We start from the raw sequence: 18,040 nt of genomic DNA on the forward strand, positions 1-18,040 counted from the left end.
AGCTAGCTAAGCAATTATAATTTATAAGACCTACTAATAATTAAAAATATTGTTTTTAAAACCAATGCATAAAGATAATTTAAAACTGTTTCAAATAACTACACATGATGATATATTGAGAATTATAGCTCCTATTTGAACTTGCCTATATTGCAATGTTATTTTTGTAAGATGTTTCCTCAATGATCTCATCTTCAGAGGTGAAGTGGGTGGAAAAACAATCCCTGCTATTAAAATACACTTCTGGAAAAACTTTTTGGCACCCATTCTTATTGCTTGGTAACATTTTATTTCCCAGATGTTTATATTTTCAACTGAAATACATTTTATGCCACAAAGAGCTATGCTCTTTTTTCTTTCTCTTCCTCCTTCTCTTCCTCTGTCATGATTTGCTTTTATTACTCCTGATGACTACAAGGAAAGGTGCATGTAGTTTTCTAGGCAGCATTTTCCATTGTCGTCTTCTTAATGCTGAGACTATATATCTGGCCTAAGGTCATCATCTGGTTTTCCTATCTAGGCAGGACTAGAACTCAGGTTCCCAGGTTTCTGGTCCAGAGTCAACCATTAGACCAAATTTGTTCTACTATGCAAATATTTGAAATTGAAGAACAGCATAAAAATTAAGTTCTACAAAACATGAGATGGCACATCTCATTTCATTACTATTTAAAGTTATAGATACCAAGTTTCTGAAGCCACAGGAGGAAAATACTAACACCCTTCCAGGTGAACATTTTAAAGAATATTCAAATACATGCAATTCTTTCCTTATCAAAATTAAAATTAGGTTTTCTGTTTTAACAGAAAAAATGCTGTTGTTCCCAACACTGAGAAGTTCCCAACCTCTTTGTGGCAATGACAGAAACTGTATTTGCTATTCCTGACATGATTCATCATGGTGGAAGGAACATCATACCAAGATCATAAGAGAGCAGCATTCCTCTGACATAGTCACTCTTCCAACATGTTCTAAAAGGCATTCCTACCCCACCACATTCCACCCTAATTTATTTTCAGTCTTATCTGAAGCTAACCATAAATTATATTGGAAAGAATTGCTTTATTTGCTCTCACTTCTTCATATTGCATATTTGGAGTAAATAAAATTCTCCTAAATAATTGTCCTAAAATTATTTTGTTCATTTCAAAGAAGAAAACATTTTACAACATTTTTGTTCAGTTTTGTCTAAATTTTCCTTTCTTTGGAAGAGAAAGAGATGCCATGTCTCGTCTTCCCTGGTATTCCCCCCCTCCCCTCCAATATATTGACATATTTGTTCAGTGTCATCTGTCCCCAATGAAGTAAATCAATGCTCAAAATCATGCAGATATAATTCTCACCTCCCTGAGAAGACTCTCTGATATCCCAAATGAGAACTCGACCATCATCAGATGAGCTTGCAAAAACATTATCATCAACTGGACTCACGGACAGTCCATAGACTGCATCTTCATGGGCAAACACATCCAGAGTTTCACCACTGAAACATACACCAGCATCATCAGCATCTTATCTTTTACAGTGACAGTGTGCTATAAAATTTATTTCCAGACATTCATAGTCCATTATCCCATACATATCCTTAGAAGCAAGGGTATATAGAAAACACATCTACAAATATGTTAATACAATGCAATTCTATATAAACTATGACTATCATATTTGGACTGAAAAATTCGAAATCACTAATAGAAATTTCTGTATCTGTTGCGGCTATCAAATGGCTTTCCATGTTTTTGCAAGCCAAATATGGTAGCCTTAATAGGCTACCCAGAATGTTGTTTTTTCTCTTTAAATGTCCCCGTAATCTCTTGCATCAGAGTGGAGTTGGGGCAACTGAATAGAGCTGAGTGTTTACTGCCTGGATGCCCTTCCTGTCGCCAATGCAGAGTTTGCGGGGGATAATTTCACATTGTGCCCAGAGAGAGAAATACATCTTACGCTACCTAGGATCAAACTCACAGCCTCCTGATTGTGAGGCAAGAGTTCCACCTCTAGGCCACTGCACCACCCAAATAGGCTACCCAGAAATGCCTTATTCAATTCAGTAGGAGTTTCTCATTAGTAAGTATGCAATGGAATAAGCATCTTGATCTTAATGCAAAGTAGCATTAACCCAATTATCCCTTATATCACTCATCTTTAAATTCAGAGATGTTTCAAACTGTTTTCAGTGTTACCCTCTTAGTAGAGAGTAGCATATATGCTTGAAGCACATGGATTAACATGCTTGTAAGGATGAGAATGTTTCATTAACCAACAATGCAATTCTACATGCCAAGTCTTGAAAGTTAATCTTACTAAAGATTGGGGTTATTTCTGAATAGAATATGTGAAAACTATGGGATAAATGGAATATTCCAATACATGTTAATCATGTAAATATTTTAGATCATCAGATATAAATAAAATATCCTACAACTTAGGCCCACTGATATTTCAGTGTTTCTCCTTCTCTCTATCATTACTCTGGTAAAGAGTATTTAGATATTGGAAAAAAAATGCATTTACCTTTGGACATCATGAAGCAAAACTTGTTCATCATTACCTATAAACAGACACAGAATTTGTAATTTAGTAACATGAATGTAAACGAGAAGTGTAGTGATCGTGCAGTTTTCATTTAGAAAAAGAAAAATGGTCTGGGAACACAAGAAAGAAATTAGCTTTTTACTTTTATTGTGGACCAAATATTTATGACAATGACTCCTACTCTTGTTGCTTTTGAAATCCAAAGCAATAGTAGTTTGCTGTGGAGGAGGAGTAAAAGAAGTCATCTCTGGATATTCTCAATCATCCTGGTCATAGTAGTCCGAGAGGTGGTTTTCAAAATGCAACTTCTTACAGGGAAAGTCCAGTTGCCTTTTGAAAAGCACCTTTGGGATAGTAAGATAAGTTGTGTACTACAAGTCCATTCTATCTTTAAAGACACTAGGGTATTTAAGTATGGAGAAGTTGTACAGAAAAAAGCCACTATCCTTTGTTTGCTTTAGAAACATTATCACAATGTACATCACAGGAATATACAGGATTTGGAATCTTTTTGGTTACTGAATGTGTGTGTCTGTCAATTAACTCACTCATTCAAGAAGAGGAAACCTTTTGCAATTGGGAAATGATTTGAATGGCCTTGTATAGATAGGTACAATAGTGATCATTAACTGCAGGGAGTGGAATGACATTCAAAATGTGTGGAGCATAATACAACATGAGTGGAGTTTTAGAAATTTATGGTCTTTTGTTTTAAATGATGCCAAGCCTATTTTAGCTTTAGCCTATTTCAGCATCCATAGTGTTTTCCGCCTCAAAATGATGTGAAACTAGACCTGTGCATCACTGAAGTAATGTTCCAGGAGCAACAGCTGCAGGACACAGAAGGCTTTTCCATGTGATCAGAAAAAAGTACAGGTGGTCCTCGACATACGACCACAATTGAACCCAAAATTTATGTTGCTAAGCAGATAGCTGTTAAGGGAGTTTTGCCCCATTTTATGACCTTTTTTGCCACAGTTATTAAATAAATCGCTGCAGTTGTTAAGCTAGTAAAATGGTTATTAAGTGGATCTGGCTTCTTCATTGACTTTGCTTGTCAGGAGGTCACAAGAGGTGATCGCTTGACCCGGGATCCTGCAACCATCATAAATATGAGCCAGTTGCTGAGTGTCCAAGTTTTGATCACATGACCATTGGGATGCTGCAATGATTGTGTAAAAAATGGTCATAAGTCACTTTTTTCAGTGCTGTTGTAATGCTAAAAAAACACTAAACGGTCACTAAAGAAATGGTTGTAAGTATAGGACTACCTCTATTTTCTTTACACTATACCCTAAAGATAGCTCAGGTTAGGAAGAGAATAATATTGCTTATTTTTAAAAAAAATATTTTGGTACATCTTTTTTTGTGTATGTATATCAAGATTATAGAGCATATAATTTTGTCCCGCATATCAGGGGGCAAAAATAGGGGCATTATACAACTTTATTAAAATAGGGGATTATCCTGCAAGGCACTCTACCATCATATGCTATATCTAATACATGCTACATTGCAGCAGCCAACAGCAATGAATGGGGGGAAAACATTGTCAATGACAATGTGCTCAGAAGGTGGTTGGTTGGTCTGTCTGTCTCTTATTAGTAGGAAATTGTTTTTCACTTGTGCAAGCTCAATTAACATTGCAAAAAAAAAAAGGTGGGAGATATACATTGGAACCACTTAAAAATTCTGTTCAGACTGAAGCAGGATGTAAATTGAAATCAATCAATCAATGGAAGTATTCTTGCGTTGCTTTAAAAACTTTATTCTTTACCTCCAGAAAAGATTCTGGTGTTACCACTATTAAAAGCCAGGCAGAAGATATTAGAGTGATGTTCTCCTTTCAGTTGAACAGGCTTGACCCTGGAGTGGATTGCTTGTTCCATATGCCAGAGCAGAACTCGACGGTCATCTCCACCTACACGGTACAGAGCACAATGTTCAAGAAAAGCACTACAATCATCTATACACCTTATGATATCAAATCCTGAATATTTTAAGTCTGCATTGCCGGATCGTATGAAGAGCCACTACAAGTTAGAATGAACTTCTTCATTTTTGCTCGTTCTTTTTTTCTAAACAGAAGCTATTATATAATATTGAATTGAGATGGGGAAAAGGGGGAAACTATAAATATAACAAGCTGTTGTTTTGGTCATTTACATTCATTCTCCTATAATTGGATAATTCGTTTATTGAGAGCTCTAGACTGTAAAAAACTGACCAGAAGTCTTGCTTCTTTGAATGAAAGTATTTTATATTACAGACCTCTTCTTGATAAAGGAACTTTTTGAAATATAGAAGATTAAATACTATAATGAAATAATATGTATTATGCTTGAATCCAGGATTTTGGCCTAGGGTGTCAAAATTTAAAGGGCACAAAATGCTAAATTCCTTCCAAAAACCAAGTCTATTTTACAAATTCAGGAAGGAGGTGCCATCATCTGTAGGAGGTGGCTCCATCAGTCAAGGTAGCTTAGAGGTGCCATATAGCTCTGAGCTAGGACTGTGTGTCAGTCTCAGACTAAAGACTAAAAACAGATTCAAATCTTCAAATACTCAAAATGGCAAGTATAGCTTTCCCTTTTTACATTTATCTTCCAGATAATGCCATGAAATATTTAGGCTGAAAGCATGACTTGCCTAAGGATATCCAGTGAGAGTTTCAATGTAGAATTGGAATTTGACAGGATATTTACAGTTCTAGTCCAATACTGTGGTATTGGCTAACATATTTCTAATAAATCTATTATTCATGCCATGTTTAAATAAGGGGTTTAACACAATTTATCCCTACAATGAATTTTCGTGGCTGCCATATATTTTCCAACATTCTTTCAGAATCACAGGAAGAGCATTAAAAATAATTCAAATTTATTTGAATTCAAAATCTTAACATAACAAGTTGAATATTAAGACCCATACACCTGTGGCTTTTTACAAATATCTTGCCAAAATTGTCAGTCTTATAACCAATCTAAATGTATAGGTATGATGGTAGTTCCTACATCCAATATAAAAAAAATATTCATTAGAGAAAAGCATCATAAATCTTTTGACTTTCTGTTAATTACAATATAGCTTTTCTAACATATTAACATACATTTGCTCAACATGATGAGTGTGGTGGCAAAGTTTATAAAATAGGAGAAATGTGTATATTCAGATATGAAACATAATGAATAGCTGAAATAATTAAACAGATGAATTAGGATATGTCTTAGAATTGAAATATAAATTTAATGAATGTTTTATTGTGTTGAGATTTGCCTAACAAGGATCTAACCATTTATTACTGCCAACAGCATGTTTAGACATTCCTCTTAACTGAAAAAAAACCCCACTAAATACAGATTGAGGTGTCTATCTGGGAGGTTACCAGAACATAAAGTACTGAGACCATTGTTTTTCATAAAGGATCACAGACGCTGGTCCAACAGCTACATCATCTTACTTAACTCTGATGATAGGAGAATGGATGTCATTAGCATAGCAGTGACATCTGCCCAGAGCAGGCCATGTGTCATTGCAACAAAAGTCATTTCACTGTCAAAATCAAGTCTGGTAATTGCCTAGAATGGAACATGATAATCTCTATTCTTCAAGAATATATGAAAGCTAATAGAACTAAAAAAACAAAGAATACCTCCACATTCAGAATTATTTTTATTTATATCTCAATTTTTAATGATCAAAATTATATTTTATTATGCCTGGCTGTTAAAAGCAGAAAGATTCATCCCCAACAGTGTGTGCCTCTCTTCAACAGTAAAGAGACACAGGACAGAAAACATTTTGCAGCCAAGAAGTCTCCATAAACATTTGCACTGCTCAGGTGACCCCAAGGACACAGATAAACCTCCAAGTGGTCTTAATGACTCTCTAAAAGAATGCATCTTTGGGATAGGGGTTGGATTTCTAAATTCTATTTCATCCAGCATTAAAAGACTATTGAGGAATACATTAATGAGTCTTGGGTATATAAATTATGCCCTCTCCCAATGTGGCTAAGAGAGTTTTAATTTACATTTTCAACTAACCATCATTATGCAGTATACTGAAACTGTAACTGTAATTAGTATGAACTATGTCTTTTTAAACCAAGAAGTATAATCCACAGGAGGTTGGCTCATTTCCCTAAAACATAATTAAAACTTATCATACTTTATCTGGTTTCAGACGTAACAAATAACCACATTTGAACACTTAAAGAATGTTTCCTATATTTTTTTTCATAGCTTGTTTCAGTGTAGAGAAAGTAAGGCAAAATATGGAGAAGGCTCCTGACTGTTGCAGTAATGTTGTGTAAATTATCTGGTTCCTAGCAAAAAAAGACCAAGAGACAGGTTTAATTTCTACTGGAAGGCATTCCAGTGTTGTAGTACTCGACTTGCCTGTTCACTCATCAGACATATTGAAATTACACCAATGACAAATGGTCCCAAAATAGATTTTTTAAAGATTTTGAATCCCAGGCATACTTAAATGAAAGCAAGTGGTTTTTAAAAGACCCTAAGCTGTGTTGAGATTTAAATGCTAGAACCAGAATTCTGAATTGGACCTACAATCAAGTCAATGGAGCCAACATAAAATCAAACTTACATGCATCCAGCCAATACATGCAACATTTCAATTTTTATGCATTGATCCAAATTCCACCTCAACATCTTCCTGCATTTTCCTGCAACTCCACATTTGTTATGAGTGCCTTTTTTGGACAGGTATAAAAGCACAGTATTATTGCTGTAGAGCTGTCTGATAGTGCTTCAAAAAAATGAAGCAGCAAAGATCATAAGCACCTCTTCAATATTTTATACTGCATTTGGACAATACTATTTCTCCATTTTAGGTCAGACATAATTGTTCTTGGTTTATTTTGAATTGCCTTCTATTTTATCTTTGTCTATCTTCTATTAATAGTTTAAGAATCTGGCATCCATTAATACTGACTTCTCAATCATACTAGAAGCCCTGGAACGGCAGTAAATTATCTAGAGCAAACAGTATGTACTGTACTAAATAGATATCATGCTCTCCCTCAACTGAGTGATCTCAATTTGTGCATAATTATGAGTGACAGACATTTAACTTGAGTTAAAGCAAGTTAACTATCAAATCCCAAAGACGTCTGTTTACAGTGCAGCAAGCCCTGGCGTATTTCAGAACTCTGAATATTTACAGTAGTACTATACTGCTTTTCATTTAAACATCAAAATGATTCAAAGGAAAAAAGTACCGTATAATAATTACAATAAACAGTAAAAATAGTTTTTAAAATCTTAAAACCAACAATGAACAAATGCCAGAAATTATGGCACCTGATTAAATAGACAACAAGTCCTGGTCAAAGAGGTAGATTTTAAGTTTTGAGAAAAGGCTACACACTGGGGTTGCACACATAATTTTAATTAGAAGTTGTTTGCTCCAATACAGACATTTCTCATTTAAGTATGTCTGTGAATAAACAGATAATTCTGCAAATTTCTTGGTCCCAGACTGATTAGGTTTTATAAAACAAACACTTCCACCTTCAAAAAGGTTTGCAAGCTGATTGGCAGTCAAGGTGGAGGTTTCTACATAGTACTGTAATATTGTACCCAGTGAGACACTGTGCTGAATTACTTTGTCATAACATTCAGTGCTAAACACTTTGGGGAAGAGGGATACATAGGCCCTTCAAGGTGGTTGCTAGCTTTTCTCTCCATCATTTTCATCATGAATAAAAATCCCCAATTACTATTTCCACATAAAATATATGTTATACCTACTCCCTCTTCTGTCTAGCCAATGGGGAAACTCCAAATGCAAGAAATAGCTGTGGCCTCTTTGTGCTCCTTGCTCTCCATCTAATTCTTGAATTTATATTCACCTACTCCTATGGTGAATATAACTTTCCTGAACATTAAATAAGCTGAGGTGACCATGCAAGTTTGGTTTTGAAATCAAAACCTCTGCAACCACTATCTGAATTAGCACAACAGTTTTATTTTTGTCAAGTAAAATTATCAATTTAGCTTCCAAAAATATCTTTTTTAGAAAAGAGTGTGAAATAGAGTAACTGTATATAATAAATCAACCCTGTCTTCTCTGTGATAGTCCCTCAAGCATAATTGCATAGCTATCATGTCTAATCTTTTATTTTTATTTTTGTTAGACATATCTAGTTCCCTTAACAGTTCATCATATGGTTTAGCCTCCAGACCAGTGGTGGGTTGCAAATATTTTTACTACCGGTTTGGGCTCACTTCTGCGCGCATGTGGGCAACACTTCTGCGCATGTGCAGAAGCGTCCAGGTGGGGTCTCCCGCCGCCGTTACTATTGGTTCAGCCAAACCAGGCAGCAATCCACCACTGCTCCAGACACTGCATCATCTTTGTTGCTCTTCTCTGGTATTCTGTTCTAGCTATGTGCCCCTCTTTCCATGTTTTTGTACATGTCATTCTTGTCAGTTTGTTAGGGAGCTCTTTGTGCAACTATGTTGGTCTTATCTGTTTTCTTTTGTTTTTCTTTCTCTATGGTATTGTTTTTATTTCAACTTTTAGTATTTTATTTTTCAGAGCTACCCCATGAATCCGGATCTGTTTCTCCTTCTAGGATTTCCATCCATGGAACCCTTCCTAATTTCTCTTAGTTTGTTAAAATCAACTCTCTTAAAATCTAAAACACTGGCCTGACTTTGTTCAGTTGCCTGTGCCTGCATTATTCTGAATTCTACTATGACATGGTCACTCTCTCAATGTTTTTTTCAAAAAGAGAAAATAAAAGCGGTATAACCTATTTTTGTAAAAAAGACAAAATAAAAGAGGTATAATCTATAATTTAAATCTCACATTAACTCAAATGTATTATTATATTATATATTATATTATATATTTCTGTGTCCTGATTTTGCCCATCGTTAAGAGACCTTTCCCCAGCAATGCTGTCCTCCAGATATACACACTCTCAGAATTTCCCAGCTACATGACCATTGCTGAGAAAACTGAAAGTTGTCCACCCATTTCAAGGCTTCCAATGTTGGGGAAGGCTGTTTTCTCCACACTATTCAAATACCAAGTTTAGCCCTTGGCCTGAAAAAACAAGTATCACTGACATCAGCAAGTTTACAAACAATGGATAAAACAAACCTTTAGAACTGATTCCAGAGTCACTGATGTAACATTTAACTTTATTTACTTTTGTTTATTCATATTATATCATATCATTATTATTGCATTTTCTTATATATCTTATAAACTTCTTAACATTCAATTGGATTGAATCAGTATATAAATTTCCTAAATAACTAAACATTGATTCACATTTGAAATGACAATTTACAAAAGGAAGATGAGTTGTTTTCTTCCTATCCCAGATTCTGAGTCTGAGTTCCTTGGAGAAAACAATACATTTAACAATACAAATACCAACAATGGTCAGAGAAAAGTCAAATGAGGAAGAGAGAAGGAACAAATTATGAGGCAAAGTTATTGAATGTTAATATTTGGCCAATAATAGAGAAAATGTTTGATTTGAGAAAGGTCTTAAGACAATCAGAAGGGTATATAGGAGAATAGAACACCTTCCTAAAACACCTATGATGATACAGCTTGGAAGAAATGGAAAGTCAGTTGGAGGGTTTCATCTGACAGTATTGTAGGGAGATAAAAACTCAAGAACAAAGATCATCCACAGAGTTATTATCTGAAAGAAAGGATTAGGAGAGGGAGCTTATGCAAATTCATAAATATTTTAAAGTTTAAGAAAATATTTGTGCTACATAGAGAATTTATATAGGACTTTACAAGGATTATCACAGTATCTGACAAATGTGAGTTTGGAAATTGGTCTAGTACGTTTAATATTCATATAATATAGACATACAACAAATGCAACCTATGGCATAGTAGTACAAGAATGAAAGTATATTGTGTCAGGCTGCTTCTCCTGCCCAGTAGTTATCGTTTACTGTTTTGTATATTCTCATATCACCAGATTCCAGTATACAAAACTATAAAAGCAACACGTACATTAAAATATCATACATCCCCCAACACCATAAAATCTGATCCAGACATTTAAAAAAAAAAAAAGAAACAGCTACAGCCAAATTATCATTGTTTTGAAAGCCGACCTGAATAACATTGTTAAAGGCTTATAAAAGGTAAGTTAAAGTTAAAGGTTTGGAGGTAAGGTTGGGACTATCACAAATAAAGCCCACTTTTTTGATCTATGCCCCCCCCTTCAGAAGTAGGCTTTACCAAATGACTTGACAGAATGAATAATTTCAATATTCAAATTCCTATTCAAGAAAAAGTAATCCTGTGCATTTCAATTCCAAATAAAATAATCCTGAAAGTATTAGTCACACTTTTGGATGATATCCAAATACATAGGCCTCTTTCAGTAGAGATCTGATATGTTTATTTCCTGAAGTATTCCTGAAGTATTCATAAAAAGTTTTCCGATTTTGGAAAGAAATAAGCCATTGAACTTCTCAAGGCAATCAGCAAAGTTTTAGACAAGTTGACATAACTTTTTAAAATCCTTTAGAGCTCTTTTCTTGTAGAATGGCAACTAAACTGTAAAGATGTAAAATGCACACAGTAAATAAATAAAACATTACTATTACTAGTAATATAACATATTACTAGCAATACTAATACACTATTACTAATAATAGTAACAGTAATATATAGTAATATATACCATATTATTGCATTCTACATCTTTACACTTTAATTATTGTTCTTGAAGAAAAGAACTATAAAGGATTTTTAAAGTTATATCAACTTGTCTTAAACCATGATATGGTAGAGTATGTAAAATGCATGTAAAGTGTAAAGATGTAAAATGCATACAGTAATATAAATAAAATATTACTACCAGTATTGCTAGTAATATAATATATATTACTAGCAATAGCAATATACTATTACTAATAGTATGTAATAGTAAAATATGTTATATTAATATATGCATATTTACACTTTACATGCAATTTACAGTCTCCATCATATATTTAAAAGCTCTTTATTAATCAAGGAAAAAGGCATGATTGTTATCTTCTATGAATCACAGGCAGCTTTTGCAGTACTGTAGCTTATCTTGGTCAAATCATTACTTTCTCTTCTCACTCTCCATTAAGTAATCCATCCTTTTCTAGTTTGCAAAATCCTTTAGATAAAAATAATTACTTAAATGTGATTCCATTGTATTAGTTTGCTGCAGTAAAATAATCCTCAAGTAATATAGAAAATAAAAGATAATTTAGAATTATTCGTTTATCAGTAGTTTAACTTTTGATTAATTTTTTTTTCTTTGAAGGACAAAAAGTTCTAATAGGCTCATCTGACTGCAGTTTACCTACTCTTGACAGGTATTTTTGTGCTGATCATTTTCCTTATTGTTTCTTTAAAGAAACTTCAAACATATTTACTTAATTCTGCATCATATTCTAAGTCATATCATTGTTCTTACATGTTAATGATATATGGAATATGTTCAGATCTGATGAAGCTGGATACACATTGAAAAAACTTTGTTTCAAAACAAGTGGATTTGATTCAAAATTTCTGCCACTTCACAGAAGCTCTTCCCTTTCTTCACTATACTGCCTAGTCTGTGACTATAAGTAAATATATTTAAATGTAATGAAAGTCAGATCAACATATTAACCATTTTAAACCATTTAAACCCTATTAAATAAAAGTGCCTGATTATTGCTAACAGCATATTTGGCAACATGTACATGTCACTTAACAGTCAGCTTCAATTGGAGTGGTTTATAAGCTTTGTAAAATGAATATTTTTGCACTTCAGTTACCATCAGGAGATAAGTGGTTAAAATGTAGCTTTTCCAAGAAGCCTTGAGATGAACGTCTATGCTTCTTATCTAATCACCAGCAGCCTTTTAAATGTTTTGTTGTTTTATGAAAATTGTTGTTTATGTTTTAAAATTGCTTTTTGTGGATGAACTGCCTAGACATATAAAAAAGTGGTGTATAAAAATACTGGAGATAAATACTGGGATAACTGAAATACTATTTGATATTAAGCAAAACGATATGTCATGCAACTGCCAATAAGGAAGTTTTTTTTATTACTATGGAAGACAGTGTGGTATAATGAATAGAATTGGTTTGACTAATTGGTTAGCATGAACAGAGAAAATGGCCTCAGGTGAGCCACTTGTGGAGTTGTTTTCAATAAAACAACTAAAATAAAAAACATTATAATACACTATATACTTAAGGTGTTACTGAAGTGATTATGTAGTATCACTAGTACAATAGCATTGTACCAATACTAATCGATACCTTAGTATTGTGGTATAATAAAATTGCTTTGTTTTAAAGATTGGGCTCATTCAAGGACTAAATTATAATGTGTGGAAAATGTGTGAGTGTTAATCTCTTTCCTTATTCTCTTGAAATGAACCCAAAGCTCTCTTTAGCTTCAGATTTCCAACTTTTTTCTTTCTTGAAGACAGAGATGTTGTGGGCCATGTCCTTAAGTTGGGAAAGTGTTACCATATTGCCAGGCATTAGCTATCCAGTCAGACCTATAAAAGGGTTTATATATGCCTTAGTTGGGAGACTCAACTCCGAAGACCAAAACTACAAACAGTGTAGAAAACCAAGTAATGGTGATTATTTATTATAAAAACTGTGTTGTGGGTGTCTTGATAATGTGCTCTCTTAACCGTGGCTGAAGAGAAAGGAAAATGCAAAGGCCGCGTGTGACTTGATTCTTGTCAAAATATTCCCCGTTTGGTTACGCGGAGGAAAGCCTGGGCATCCGCACCTTCCCCGGCTAGTGGGAAGCCAAGGCGGAGAGAGATGCCACCTTCTGTCGCCTCTACGCTCTGAACGGAATAGGCCATCGATTCCCCGGCCTGTCGCTATGAGGAGCTCAAGGAGAGCAAGGCCTGCGGTTCCCACTCAAGCCCCGGCCTGGAGTTTGCATTTCCCCTCGGGGGGGGGGGGAGAAACTCCGCCTAAAGCGGCAGCGAGGGAGAGAAGGAGAGCTGGCAAGAAGGGAGCGCTGCCCTCGGGTTCCTTCTCCGGTGAAAGGCGCGGAAGGAAGCGGCGAAGCCCGAAGGGACTCCTCCCTCCTTCTCCCACCACCCCGTCGCCGCAGCTCACGTCAACTCCGAGGCTCCCCGACACCTGACAGCACCCCTCCTCCCCCGCCTCGTTCACTCGGCTCCACTCCCGCCAGCTCGCTTTCCCCTCCAGCTGCAATTAAAACTGGGTAGTAAAATAAGCATAGGTTGCCCCCCCCATCCCACCCCCTTCCTGGAAGGGGGGGGGAAGAGGGAGAGAAAAGCTAGCAAATTACAATACTAAGTCTTCTCGCAATAGGGGCTTCCTTCTTCTCCATCCCGTTTTCAAAAACCACCCACGCCCCCCCTAAAAAAAATCTGACCCAGACCCTCCCCTTAAAATTCGGACACAACTCTCCCCCCCACTTAATCTCGGACTCCATTTACGACGCCTTGCGTATCAGTTACGGACTTCATCGGATGTCACTGGGAATTTCTACGCCTCTTTTATCCATTTTGTTCCCAGTTACTCCGACACCTCTAGCAGGAGAAGGAAACATCCTGTTATTAATTAATACACACAGGCACCCAGAGCAAAAACAAAACTCCTAAACCTTCCGGAGGAGCCGCTGCGTCCGGATGGGGAAGCCCAACTCCCCCCGCCGCCCCCAAATCTGCCTCCTGCAAGCCGGAGCGCAATAAACAGGATTGGGAACAGGGGATAGGACCATCCCCCTCCCTCCCCCCCAAACTGTCAACCATTTTAGATCTATATTTGGGAAACCTTAGGGTGTGTTTGGGGGGGGAGAGGGAGGGCATCTGTTTCTCCAGGCGGGCTTAGCGATGCGGGACGAGGGGAGCGGAGAAGAAGAAAATTGGGGGGCGGAGGGGGGGGAAAGGATGGTAGGGGGGAGAGGAGGGTTTGCATTACCTGAGACCAGCCATTGGCCTCCATTGTTGGAGAATTCAATGGCATTGACACAACCGAAGTGGCCCAGCAGATCCTTCTTGTAGAGGTTTCTACAGCCTCGCAGGCGCCTCCGCTGAAAGTCCTGGGTGAGCAGAGGGTCTCCCTGCAAGCCCCTCTGGGACAAGAAGCCCACGACTGACCTCATGTTGCCCCCTAGGCCAGCTCGCCGTCTCATGGTGCTGGTGCTGGTCCCCCACTTGCCCCCCTCGCTCGCTCGCTCGCTCCCTCCCTCCGCTTTCTCCCCGCCCTCCCTTGTTATGGTTATGATGATTTTCTTTAGCCGGCCATAGCAGGGGAGAGGTACTAGACACTCCGTTGCTTCCTGATCCCCTTTAAACTCCTCCCCTGCCTTACAGCAGCGGCGGCGGCGGCAACAGCAGCTGATTCACAGCTGCAGCCTTTTCCTTGATGCGATTCTTCTGCCGGCTGCTTCCTTGGACTGAACGTTGCTCGAGGGGCCAGTGGTTTTGGAGATCGAGGATGGGCTCTTGACTAAGTGGTTCCTTACCACCACCATCATCACTATCATCATCATCACCATTCCTTCCCTATAAAATCCAAGATCGGCGGAAGTATATTTGGCTTTCGCTGGAGACCAAACAGACGTTGAATCCACCATCACTTTTATGTTACGGAGTTGCAACAGCGGAAAGCCAATGGATCTCGCTCGGGCGGGACGAGAACGGACAGATAGGCTAAAGAGCGACGAACCATTAGATGCCGTTTGCCCTACCGTCCTTCTTTACAATCTCCATTAAAGTAACTTGTGAAGTTGAGCAGGAGTAATAAGAGATAACCACTTTCAGGAGCTTCGGTGGAGTTTTCATCAAAATTCTTTCTAGGACAATAAAACTTCTTGACCGGAAGATGAGATTTCCCAATTGGCTTTTCAATCTTTCTCTGGCGACTATTGCTGGCATTTTAAATATTCCTTATGGTATCATGGAAACTTAATCATTTTGGCCAACGGGCTATTTTTTCCCCGTGTGTATGTGTGTTTAAAAAATTGTGAAATCTTAACATTTCTTAAAAAAAAAAAACATTTTAGGAAATTCCATACCAACCAAATATTTTGAAAAGGGATTCTGGGGAAGAGATATACTGTACATGAGAAATGATAAAAACAATACTTGCAGAAGACAATCTTAGTGGAACTTACATAAAAGGTACATAACTCTACCTCATCAAAGTGTACATTACTTCTTGGAATATAAGTCCTTAGTTCAGTGGTTCTCAGCTTGTGGGTCGGGACCCCTTTGGGGGTCGAACGTCCCTTTCACAGGGATCACCTAAGACCTTCGGAAAACACATATTTGCGATGGTCTTAGGAACCAAGGCACCAATTTTATGGTTAGGGGTCACCACAACATGAACTGTATTAAAGGGTCACGACATTGGGAAGGTTGAGAACCACTGCTTTAGTTTGTCTTTAAAGGAAACTTATACCAAATAGCTGTAGCATCTGCTTTGACATGAACAAAAAGCTCTCCAATAGCTGAATTTATAATAGTAAAATGTATGAGTTTTCATGTTGGTTCAATGTGGGATATATTAATAATAGAGATGATAAAGTTATCCTATGTGGGTACCATTATCGAATGTAAAATAGCAGTGAATAAGCCTACAGATGGCACCTGATTCTCTTGCATTAACACATCCTGACTTGGAAGTATGTGGATGAGCCCATTTGTCCTACTAGCCACTGGCAAAGAGCAGTTCATATAGGACTACAGTAATGTTCCTAGAACCCATCAATGGCATCAGATATATTCAGATAACCCAACAGCTCTTTGAAAGATGTTATTCAGCAGAAATGTGTAAGATTAACACACCTGACACCTAAACCCCAACTTTATCCAAGAGGGGGAAAACCAGGATGTGATCTAGCTAGGCGTATACGATGATAGACCATTTGCTGTGTTTAATCTTTCATACAACATGTTACTTGGGTTATTTTTACTATGACATATTTTTTGGGGGACAACCTCAGTTTGATATTATGATTCACTGTATTATGTGAATTCAGAATATGACTTAATTCAGCAATGAAGCAAAGTGTATCAATCCAATATGAACATTAATTAAAAATATTTCTAATATTTTCACTATATTGACCAATGATGCTTTGTTGGGCTACACAAGTGGTCTTATTACAAAGGCAGCAATAAAAAGAGCCTCTCTCCTCTTCCTCAAATATCAGTGGGATATGCCATTTATTAGAAAACAAGGAATGGTAGGCTCTTCAGATGCTTGAAAAGGCACAATCAACATACAACTGAATGAAGAAGACATTGAAGTATGGAAATTATAAGCCTGGTTTCCAGCTCTAATCAAGCAATCTGAAATGTCAAAATATGCTTCTTTTAGAATGTTTTAGCCTGTTATTTAAATTTTGTGTGTGTGTGTGTGTGTGTACACACATAAGTTATGAAATAATAAAGAAAAAAGAACAAAACAAAAGGAAAAATGATTTAAAAATATAGTTAGGAACTACTTACTTGGAAGTTATACTATTACTTTCACATTGGACCCTGGCTGATGATAGTAATAGATCTGTTTGCCAACACTGTATAGGGTAACTCTTAAAAACATTATTTAGTAATCTAAGCTTGCCTGTTGCGTAATACATGATAAATAAGAAAGTCATTCTTGCTTGAATTTGGAGGATGTATTTTTTATTTGCAAGATTAGTCTACAGTCCTGCATAATTGTTCTTATTATTGTTTTTTTAGATCAACCTAGATTAGCTAGATTCAGTGGTGGGTTTCAAAAATTGTTCGAACCTACTCTGTGGGTGTGGCCTCCTTTGTGGAAGTGGCTTGCCGCCCATGTGACTGGATGGGAGTGGTTTGCTGCCCATGTGACCGGATGTGACTGGATATGAAGATGCCGACGACACTTGTCAGAACCACCTTAAATTACCTCACACACAGCACTGGCATGCATAAGAATATGATGTAAACTTGTTTTTTGAAAGGCATCTTTGGTTTGCGTTAAAACAACTTCAACACACGCAATGTTCTGATTGCCCCACAAATACAGTAGTCATCCTTACCTTTCACAGAGGCACTGAGTTTTATAAATATGAGCATGATAGTGTAGAATAATCATATCCAAGGACCAGTGGTGGGTTTCAACATTTTTTGGAACCTCTTCTGTAGGTGTGGCCTGCTTTCCAGGTCCACTGGTGGAATCTCTTCTAACCGGTTCGGTAGATTTGACGAACCGGTTCTACCGAATAGGTGTGAACTGGTAGGAACCCACCTCTGGCTAGATTCTTCCATATAAAATAAAACTTTATAGAAGACAATAAACTAATGCCTGCGGAATCAAACAAACATCCCTCAGCATGTCTTTCTGTAACTCCCTTTCCAGGAAGTACATTTTGAGTGCTTTTGAATAGAAAAAGGAGGATAGTAATATGTTAATGGAATGAATATGCTAATATTGGTAAACTCCATTCTGCCCAAAATATCCAGAAGTTTCAATAACCTAAAGGTG

General features: G+C 36.9%; 1 protein-coding gene across 1 annotated transcript in view; it reads right to left on the reverse strand.

Annotated features, from left to right (window-relative positions):
* DCAF5 (DDB1 and CUL4 associated factor 5) overlaps positions 1-14,745 on the reverse strand; it is a 40,249-nt gene extending 25,504 nt beyond the window's left edge. The window contains exons 1-4 of the mRNA XM_014054413.2: positions 14,501-14,745; positions 4,314-4,457; positions 2,516-2,552; positions 1,345-1,484 (exon numbers count right to left, since the gene is read on the reverse strand). Coding sequence (XP_013909888.2) covers positions 1,345-1,484; positions 2,516-2,552; positions 4,314-4,457; positions 14,501-14,714 — 535 coding nt within the window. The 5' untranslated portion in view covers positions 14,715-14,745. The remainder of the gene's footprint in view (positions 1-1,344; positions 1,485-2,515; positions 2,553-4,313; positions 4,458-14,500) is intronic.
* Positions 14,746-18,040: the final 3,295 nt, after the last annotated feature.

The sequence above is a fragment of the Thamnophis sirtalis genome, unplaced genomic scaffold (assembly GCF_051295495.1).
Source record: "Thamnophis sirtalis isolate CommonGarterSnake01/CBP01778 unplaced genomic scaffold, rThaSir2_p1.2 scaffold_1, whole genome shotgun sequence".
NCBI lineage: Eukaryota > Metazoa > Chordata > Lepidosauria > Squamata > Natricidae > Thamnophis > Thamnophis sirtalis.